This window comes from Rhamphochromis longiceps, linkage group LG12 (genome assembly GCF_057381845.1).
Source record: "Rhamphochromis longiceps isolate RC_006_pf linkage group LG12, R_longiceps_female_GT1.1, whole genome shotgun sequence".
In the NCBI taxonomy this organism is placed as follows: domain Eukaryota; kingdom Metazoa; phylum Chordata; class Actinopteri; order Cichliformes; family Cichlidae; genus Rhamphochromis; species Rhamphochromis longiceps.
Genome location: NC_140568.1, coordinates 25,710,412 through 25,720,525, shown reverse-complemented (window position 1 = coordinate 25,720,525; position 10,114 = coordinate 25,710,412). Strand labels below are relative to the sequence as shown.

Here is a 10,114-nt window from a genome sequence, read left to right as displayed (position 1 = left end):
TTTTGTTTTTAAGGGACAGTCATGACTTGGCCCTGCAGTATGCAGATGGCCAAGGCAAAGACACACTGTGACTACTGGGGGTCTGGTGGAGATAGTGTCTATCATTTAGGAAAATGTCATTTGTTGCAAGGCTCAAAGTGGGATATGAAGTCATGCTGCAATAATGCTTGAGGGGAAGCCATGTAAGGTTGAACATACCATGTGAATGGTCTTTTGAAAATTTTTGAAAGGACTGGTCTTTTAAGCAGGTACAAACCCATTTTAACAGAAATATTAATGATACAAAAAAAGAAGAAACAATAAACTGCTTTCAAACACACTTGCACCCTATCATCCACATCAGACAGTTGCTGGTGAGTTCGGAGGTCAGTGCAAATATAATTAGTATCTCTTTCCCCAACACTAACATCATTATTGATCTTTCCTCTGGTCTGAGTCATGTATCAAAAAATGTCTACACAGTTCACAGATGGAGTTTAACACAGTTCTAATACAGAGCATGAAACTGATGTGCTGCACATGGAGTTTATAGTTACTGCTAGATTTGAATTACATTGAGAAAATGCAATTACATAAAACCATAATACACTATAAATACAAAACTACAATATATGCCCAAAATAGAAAAATTATTTCCAAAAGTATGAATAATTGTGAAATGATATCAATAAAATGCTCGCAGCTGTCTTTTGATATGCATGTCTACTTTAAAATCCAATCCAAAGCAAACTGATTTAAGACTCAAAGCAAAAGGCAGGGAGGCAGCGCCAGAGGTTTTATGAAGATGAAGGCCAGACAAGGTAAACATTTGAACACAATGGCCTGCATGAGTTGATCATAACAAAATAAGTAAGCGGAGCCCCACAATATCACTGTGGAAAGCTGAACGTTCTGGTGATGTTGGAGAGGAAAATCCGGTCTTAAATACTGCAGTGGTGATGAGACAACACAGTTGTGTCAATAACCACTGCAGCTGCTGAGACGCATGCTTCTCAAAACCTCAAACCAACCACTGAACCTGGGACAGAGTAGGTGGAGAGAAACAATGAGAGTCACTGGTCTTCAGGACAATGACAACTCTTCTTAAAACATATTTTTATCATTATGCGTGTGCGTACTTGCTCTCAATTTTTTCCATGTAATTTGCAGTAATCATAATTTCTATTTTAGATGTTTTGAATTTCTCAAAGTCTTCACAGATTGTTTTCTTTTTGCGTACTGACTTGTGAAGCCAGAGCGCTTCTTCATTGGGGCGTCACAAAATGAAAAACATCTTGGGACCTCTGTTGGGTGTGTGTGTGTGCTGAGAGGATACCAGTTACAAAAAGTTATAAAATCATCGATGGGACATTTTTGAGAGAATTGCTGAAAACCATTTGAGCGCACATTCAAAGGATGTAAACATACACTCACATTTACACTTGTGAGTCTTTCCACCTTAAACCCTGAACTCTCCCCCTAACCATCAAAACTAATTGCTTGATTCAATATCAAACCTTATGTACGTGCTCTTTCCAGAAGCTACCAGTTTCCACCAGGATCCCCCCCCCCCCCCCCCCCCACACACACACACACACACTCTTCAACCCCCCCCCCCCCCCCCCATCAGGCAGTTGCTGGTGAGTTCTCAGCTGTCTGTGCCCTAAATAGACCTCATCAGGAGCAGACCACCTTTGAGGGGTTACTCTCCACTAAATTACCAAATCTAAAGTTTGGGGTTTCTTTTGTGAAGCTTTAGATTATTCAACAACCCTTAAATTATATGTTTTTCAATACAAGTCGTCATAAACGTACACCAACCTTAAGCACAAAGCTGTTTTTTGGGGGGGTTGTCACTGTGGAAAGAACCCTTTTGGTCGCTGGTGGTCCACCTTAGTTCTGTCCCACCTCCTTGAGAGTCACTATAAATATAAATTGTGATACTGGTAGGGGGAGGTAACACAAGACAGATAAAGTTTGTAAGAAACACTCGGGACTACAGGTCCAGATCATCTACGCAGGAGGAAAAAGAAAAAAAAACCCCCACAAGAGCAAAGAACAAAGAAGAGGACTGAAGAAGAGAGACTCAACAGAGATACAATCTAACGGTACAAAACAGCTTCCACACAGAGCTGTGATTCTCTTTTGAGGGACACTCAGGTATGCAGAGGTACTTAGTATAAGGGTAGACTATGGCTATCAGGGGAGCAGGTGGAGATAGTGTTGGTCATCTAGGAAAGTGCCATTTGTCTCAAGGCTCAGACTAGGGTGGGAGATCGTGCCCAAATAAGGCCTGAGGGGAGGCCATTTAAAGTTAGAGATAGCATGTGCATGGCCATTTTCTACGGGGGACCCAGGTCGGTGGGACAGGGATTAGCAAGAAGGTGAGAATGAAAATAATTTCTAATTGTATGTTAAATTATTTTCATTACCACTCTGTCGTTTGTTTGAATGGTGTGTCTTTATAACTTTGAACTGCTTGCACACTGCTTTTCTAACACAATTTAAAGAGACAAAAAGAGTCAGCCACGATCATTATATGTTCAGCTTATTTGACGTATTTGTTTTTCATCCAGAGAAAAAGTAAAAAGCTTAATTTAAATTTGATTGGCAGAATTTGTTAAAGTAAGCTTTGCCTGGTGAGCACAATAAAACAACACACAGGTTTGATTTTACATTTCACATATACATAAATATATATATATTCCAATTTTTTGCCAGATGGGAGACCCAATCCAGTTAAAAGAGGAGGGAAACAAACACTTTCAGGCAGGCGATATTGACAAGGCCATTGAGTGCTACACTAAAGCCATCAAGGTGTGCCAGGACAAAAAGGTGCTGGCTGTGATTTACAGGAACAGATCTGCATGCTACCTAAAAAAGGTAAGCACTCTGATATGGGACCAAAACTATATCAAACTGATTATGCTTGCAGGTTCTCTGACAAACTGTCTGTGATTGTCTCTGTTTTTTCTTATAGGAAAACTATGTTAATGCAGCATCTGATGCAACTAAAGGTAGAGTAATACGTTAAGAACTTTGAACAGCTGTAAATATTCAGTCAACAGCAGAACAAAAATCCATAGATGAAAGCTAGTCATTAACTTAAACAATTTGCCCTCATCCATAGCGATTGATGTTGATGCAAAAGACATAAAAGCTTTGTACCGGCGCTGCCAAGCTCTGGAAAAGCTGGGAAAACTGGATATGGCTTTCAAAGATGTGCAGAGGTGTGCCACGCTCGAGCCAAAGAACAAAGCCTTCCTGGAGACACTCCGCAGACTGGGAGCAGAAATCCAGTCCAAGGTCAGCATTAGGCAGATACAACTGCACACAGAGCACCATACAGGGCAGTAGAAAACTACATATACTACTTATCTAACTGCAATAAGTATCCATTAAACTCTAACATACAAGTAATCAGCAGGCTAAACACTGAAGTAATTTTCATGACTGTTCATGGTCATATCACCAAACAATATAAAATGTAGTCTACATAGCAGGAGCTTAGATGATATGATCATTTATAGTCATTTTTCTTTATCATTTTTTCTCTCCACAGCTGAAAACTACATTTTCCACAGATTCGAGGGTACAAAACATGTTTGACATTCTCTTCGATGAAGAGAGCGAAAAGGACAAGAAGGAGAAGGTGAGGATTTTCTAAACTTCCTATTTCTATATTTGTTGTGGCAACAACACACAGTTCACACAGTTTTGCTTCTTCAACCTCTAGGCCGCCAACAACTTGATTGTCCTTTCGAGGGAAGACGCTGGAGCAGAGAGAATTTTCCAGAATAATGGAGTGACTCTGCTACTCAATATGATCGAGACTGGCAAACCAGAAATGATCCTGGCTGCTGTCCGTACGCTGTCAGGAATGTGCACGGGACATAAGGCTCGCGTGAGTCATGGTGCATGCAAAGTGAAACTTTCAGCAACTCTTTATAAATATATAAAATTCCCATGCCCATGTCACCGGATGTATGATTTTCTTCCCATTTTCCTTACAAAACCCTTTACACTTACTGCAACAGGCAATGGCCATCATTCAGATGGTGGGTGTTGATAAAATGTGCAGCATCATGGCTGTTGACAATGAGGAGATTGCACTGGCAGCCTGCAACCTCTTCCAGTGCATCAATGATTCCCTCACTGGTGGAGATACACGAGAATATGGGAAAGAAGCAGACCTTGTTATGGGTATGAGAGAATAATTACAGTATGTGTAATAAGTATCGGTTAGATTTTCTACTTCTTTTTTCATCCTTACTCCTAAAAACACAGACTTCATTCTAAAAAGGCTCCTCTATTGGTGGTATTTTTCACTGTATTATTGACTGATGGACAATCTTTGATTTAATGTGTCTCCCCACAGATCCATCTAAAGACTTGAAAACTATTCTTCTTTCTCTGCTGGAGATGGTTGCCAGTAAAAAGGTGTCTGGCCATGGCAGAGACCAGGCATTAAACCTCCTGAGCAAGAATGTACCTCGCAAAGAGAAGAAGGAGATGGATCATTCCAAAAGCCTTTTCACTGTTGACCATGGTGAGCCCAACACCTGATTCCCTAACAGATTCCCTAACACAGGCTTTTTGAGTGATACTAATCATTCAACATCTGTTTTTGTTTTTTCTTTAGGTTTGAAAAAGATCCTCAAGGTTTGTGGCCAGGTTCCTGAGCTGCCAGACCAGTTGCCCTTGACAGAGAATACACAGCTGATTGCTAGCGTGCTCCTCAACAAGCTCTACGACGACCTTAAGTGTGACCCAGAGAGAAACAACTTCAGGGACATTTGTGACGAATATATCAAGTATGTCCATGAAACATTCAGTGTTAATAAAGACACTATAAATGAGGCCCAGCAAACATATCTTGTGTAATAATCAGATTTTTTTTCTTTTCTCTAATTCTCCATTCATTTTCTAAAGATCCAAAATAGACCCCAAAGACATGGACAAGACCATTCATGCCATCAACTGCATCTCAGGACTGCTGCAGGGACCGTTCGATGTCGGTAATGCTTTAGTTGGTCGGCAAGGCATCATGGAGATGATGGTGGCACTGTGCGGCTCAGAATGCGAGGTGGACCAGATGGTTGCGGTGGAGGCCCTGATCCACGCCTCCTCAAAGATGAGCCGTGCCAGCTTCATTATTACGAATGGTGTCTCACTGCTCAAGGATATCTACAAGAAGACCAAGAATGAGAAAATTAAAATACGTGCGCTGGTGGTGAGTGTGCCAAAATGCAATAAAAGCTTACTTTATGTTTTTTTCTTTTGTCTCAGGGTCTGTCTGTCTTTATGCATACTCATAAACCCTGTCCTCTCCAGGGTCTCTGTAAACTCGGTTCAGCAGGAGGCGATGATTACAGTTTAAGGCAATTTGCTGAGGGCTCCACAGAGAAGCTGGCCAAGCAGTGCAGAAAGTGAGTATTCACAGAGACTCTGTACTAACTATATGCTAATGACAGTAATATTTTAAAAATACGATAAACTACCTTATAGGGCAAGGATGTTAGAGTCATTTTACAGCGTGGGCGAAATACAGCCCACTTTGACTGCCCTGCAAGTATAAAACATGAAGTTTTCATTAATTCAAAGAAAATGTCAGCTTTTGGGTTTTGTTTTGTTTTTAGACTGTGAACAATGTAAGAAGAAACACACAAACAAACAAACAACAAAAAGAAACATTTCTATAGTAGAAAGTGGAAAAAAAATTAACTTTGTCATTTACTTGTTTTTGTATTACTTAATTACTTGAAAATACAGTTAAAAGTCTGTGCACTCCTTCACATTTGCTAAAGCTGTCTAGTGGCCAGTCTTTGCTGGGCCGATTCTGGCCCTAATCCAAATGTTTGACACCCCTGCAGGCTTCATATTTGTCAGGTTGCAATCAATGATTCATGATCATTTTTGACTTTTCTAGGTGGCTCTGCAATCCCCAGATTGATACCAAAACCAGGAAATGGGCTATAGAGGGTCTTGCATATCTGACTAATGATGCTGATGTAAAAGATGACTTTGTGGATGATGAGCCTGCCATGCAAGCCATGTTTGAACTGGCTAAGGTACGGAAATAACAACCTGAGAAAAACTCAGAAAAGACTAAGAGGAGACCTCTTAGGATAACCACTTCCTTTTCTCTGTGTTTTTAGTCCAGGGATAAGACGATCCTATATGCAGTTGCTTGCATCCTGGTTAACTGCACTAACTCCTATGAAAAGAAAGAAATTCTCCCTGAGCTGGTTCAGCTGGCCAAGTTTTCAAAACAGCATGTGCCTGAGCAACACCCCAAAGTAAGAGAAGAATGTAAAAGTCAGACCTAAACTGATGATTCAACAAACAGAACAGGAAATGTCACACACACACACACACACACACACACACACACACACACACACACACACACACACACACACACACACACACACACACACACACACACACACACACACATATGATGCATTTTTTCTTGTCAGGACAAGAAGGACTTTGTTGACAAAAGAGTGAAAAGGCTACTGAAGGCCGGAGTCACATCAGCTCTTGTTGTCATGGTGAAAGCAGAGAACATCATCTTGACGGATCAAACCAAAGAGATGCTGGCAAGGTGCGAAAGAAAAAAAAAGAAAAAAAGACTGATGAGGCTTAACAAAATATGTAAAACGACATCTTGTGACGTTTGTAGTCTGGAGGGGAATTCCAGTTTGGTGACAGCTGAATAAATGACATCATGACTCTTTGACACATTTTTTAATCTTTAGGGTTTTCTTGGCCTTGTCAGAGGATCCCAGAGATCGCGGTACTATTGTTGCCCAGGGTGGAGGAAAGGTAAGCAGTGTGAAAAAAAAAAATCAAAGTAGACTTGAATTTATGGCGCTCTATAAAGCCACGGTTAGATACATGGTCAGCGCAAGCATGATTTGTACTGATTAACTTAAAAAAAAATTCCACACGTGTACGTTACTGTTATTTAAACATATAAATGTGGTTCTGCCCTCAGGCTCTCATACCACTGGCTCTGGAAGGAACAGAAGCAGGAAAGGTGAAAGCCAGCCATGTCATTGCCAAAATAGCTGCCATTTCCAACCCAGAAATCGCCTTTCCTGGTGAGAGGGTAAGACAGAAGCTCCTTTGTTTTCTTCAGTGACAGTTTTGCCTGTGGCAATGATTTTTTTTAAATGGTTTAAATGAAAGTGTTTAGACTTGTTTTTACTTGGAGTCTGTGTCATAGCTATTCAGCTCTCACATCTTTTATTGTTTCACAGGTGTATGAGGTAATACGTCCATTAGTGAACCTCCTTCACACAGACAGAGAAGGCATGCAGAACTATGAAGCTCTGAGAGGTCTCACCAACTTGGCTGGTTTCAGTGAAAAACTGAGGTGAGATTTTTTTTCTTTTTAAGATCACATGAATGAATGGACACTGTGACATTAAATAACTCATTTTCTATACAACAGTTTGCTACATTCTGCAGATTTTTTCATTTTCAATTATAACCTTCATCTGTTTTTGTAGAGTGAAGATTGTGAAAGAGAAGGCTTTGCCCGAGATTGAGAACTACATGTTTGAAGAGAATGAACAGATCAGATTGGCTGCCACTGAATGCATGTGCAACCTAGTGACATGTAAAGAGGTGAGGACAGCTGCAAACACATATTGATGGACGACACACAATAAGTAGGCATTCCAACAGGTTGGGGAAAATGAAATGAACTCTGTATGCTTTAGGTGCAGGATCGCTACCTGGAAGATGGCAATGATAAGCTGAAGTTGCTGGTGTTGCTCTGCGGCGAAGATGACGACAAACTTCAGATAGCTGCAGCTGGAGCTCTGGCCATGATCACAGCTGCTCAGAAAAAGCTGTGCACCAAAATGACTCTGGTGGTATGTGCAACAGTTTACTACAACCCACCCCCTTCTCTGATTTTTCTTTTTGTATAGAGATATCACATAAATGAGGTAATTTTGAAAACTTTAAGAGGTACTCCTACAGTTACATAGTAGGTTTTTGGACAATAACACAGTTTTGCCTCTGTTACCGCTAAAGTGTATATACAAATATCTGTAATTTCTAAACAGTTCATGCAACACTTTTGTTAAGTCCCTGTGAACTAAAACTAAAAGTCTGCACTACAGTCACACCTTCACAGACTTACAGAGTCAGGTGTATATTAGCCAATGATGTTTATGTTTAAAAAAAACACAGTGTCACTGACAGAGTACCTTATCTGTACCAACAGACTTCCCAGTGGCTTGAGATCCTGCAGAGGTTATGCCTTCACAGCAATGTTCAGGTTCAACACCGCGGTCTTGTCATTGTTTACAACATGCTCAACTCAGACAACAGTGACCTGGCTAAGAAACTGATAGAGAGCGAGTTACTGGAAATCCTTTCAGTGGTTGGCAGAGCTGAGGACAATCCGAAGAGGCAGGAGGCCATTGATGCAGCACGCACATGTTTGGTCAAAGCTATGGATCTTGGTCTCATCAAACCCTTCGCCAGCCCTTCTTAAAGAAAAAGATCAAAGATCAAAGGACATTCTTCATTTTTCCCCTCTGTTAATCAGAGACCCCCCCACCCAAATAACTGTTTTTTCACATAAGTGATTTTAGGAGTCATCACCCTGACTCCCCATCTCTAAATACAACCCCTCACACTGTGAAGCAGGGATTATTTTTATATACAGAAAGGGGTTGCGTGATATAGGAATCATATATGTGGTGGGGGTTTCCAGCGATTGGTTTTGATAAAGCTGTAACTGTGTCTAAATGTTTAAAGACTGATGCATTTACATGTGTTTATATTTTGCCATTTGTGTGGTTGATGAGCCATAATACACCATTTAAATAACACCTAAATGTTTCAGTGTCTCTTTTTCTTTTCTAAACTCAGTGCAAATAAGCAGCACAGACTGAAAACATTAAATCAAAAATCTTTACAGGTCTTTTTTACAAACACCATCTTGTATTTACATTAATAAATCTTTTTTGAATTATAATTTGAAGTAAGACTATCATTCCTCCTGAATAACTATATGTAAATAGACAAGAATCAAACATTTATGTTTAGCAAATACAAATTATTAGTTTTTTGGGTGTTTTTTTGCTCTTGGGTTTTCAATTCAAAATTCAAAATGAATAACTATGAAATGCAGTAGAATGTGTAACTTTGACACTCTGATTCATTGTTTTTACACATAAACTACCACATGTTTACAGGTAATTAGTATGTTTCCTTTAACAGGTTATTAATATGTAATTACATAGAAACAGGTAGTTTTGCATTTTGCAGTCATGATTCCTGCATATAATAAGCCATAACAATAAACATTATTGCCATTATTTACCATTATTGTTTCCTGCAAACAAAGAAGAATACTGAGGACATGAGACAGAATTAATTCCAGGATTACAAAAGTATATCTCAGCATGTCAAAGCATTAGGCAGTATTACCTTACTCTTTTTTTAGCTTAAAAATTCTAATCACTTCATGTCATTTTATTTCTAAGAGGTAATACTGTTACCAATACATTGATATACAGTTATTAATATACAGAGCTCGACAGTCATCAAAGAAATGAGTGCCAGCTGCTGGTCAATGTTTACCACAGCTGCAGACGTGCAGCAGTCCATGTGCTATTGCAGTTTATTCTTACAGTGTGCACTTTCACCCTGAAGACTACACAATATGACTTGCTCTTCCTAACTTGTGTTTCCTTTTCATTTTAAAGTATTTTATTTTAGCATAACAATCACTCCCCTTTCACTATTTTTGTCATTATGCTTGATTTATTTCAAACTTTAAATGTCCACTAGATTTCATTAATCCACAGTGAAGATGAAACATAACAAAGTGCAGGAACCTCTATCATCTTCTTCGTGGCATGCTCTGAATACACAGACAAGCATATCTTTGACTAGATGTGTAAAACTAAATGTTTTTTTTTTAAAAAAGTCAGTACCATGAAGGCTACAGCAGTAATAAGCACTATATGCATATGTAATATATGAATTTTACTATATGTTCTTGTTTTTGAAAGAGATCTTTTTATTTCAGACCGTCCCTTTGTAACCAAGGAGAGAAGAAAGGAAGAGCAACGGTCTGGCAGTCCATATGTAAAGCGCTTTG

At 39.5% G+C, this 10,114-nt stretch overlaps 1 protein-coding gene across 3 annotated transcripts; it reads left to right on the top strand.

Moving 5' to 3' along the window:
- The first annotated feature begins 1,926 nt into the window (after positions 1-1,926).
- unc45b (unc-45 myosin chaperone B) lies at positions 1,927-8,983 on the top strand. Of its 3 annotated transcripts, none has more exons than XM_085425346.1 (20): positions 1,927-2,087; positions 2,701-2,862; positions 2,960-2,996; positions 3,110-3,285; positions 3,542-3,631; positions 3,716-3,883; positions 4,017-4,182; positions 4,358-4,528; positions 4,622-4,793; positions 4,912-5,212; positions 5,314-5,408; positions 5,909-6,050; positions 6,138-6,278; positions 6,462-6,589; positions 6,744-6,810; positions 6,983-7,096; positions 7,248-7,363; positions 7,500-7,617; positions 7,713-7,868; positions 8,225-8,983. In XM_085425346.1, exons 2-20 carry the CDS (start codon positions 2,701-2,703, stop codon positions 8,495-8,497), a joined length of 2,793 nt encoding a protein of 930 aa, XP_085281472.1. In that variant the 5' UTR covers positions 1,927-2,087; the 3' UTR covers positions 8,498-8,983. The 3 variants fall into 3 exon arrangements, with proteins under 3 accessions (XP_085281472.1, XP_085281474.1, XP_085281473.1); XM_085425348.1 differs by having other exon boundaries at positions 1,930-2,139; XM_085425347.1 differs by lacking the exon at positions 1,927-2,087 and adding an exon at positions 2,205-2,363.
- The last annotated feature ends 1,131 nt before the right edge of the window (positions 8,984-10,114 follow it).

Bases quoted from the DNA above. Each gene is read 5' to 3' on its own strand.
- unc45b (XM_085425346.1), top strand. From the start codon at position 2,701: ATGGGAGACCCAATCCAGTTAAAAGAGGAGGGAAACAAACACTTTCAG. The intron at 4,794-4,911 runs GTATGTCCATGA...CATTTTCTAAAG, and splicing joins ATTTGTGACGAATATATCAA to ATCCAAAATAGACCCCAAAG. The intron at 5,213-5,313 runs GTGAGTGTGCCA...TGTCCTCTCCAG, and splicing joins TTAAAATACGTGCGCTGGTG to GGTCTCTGTAAACTCGGTTC.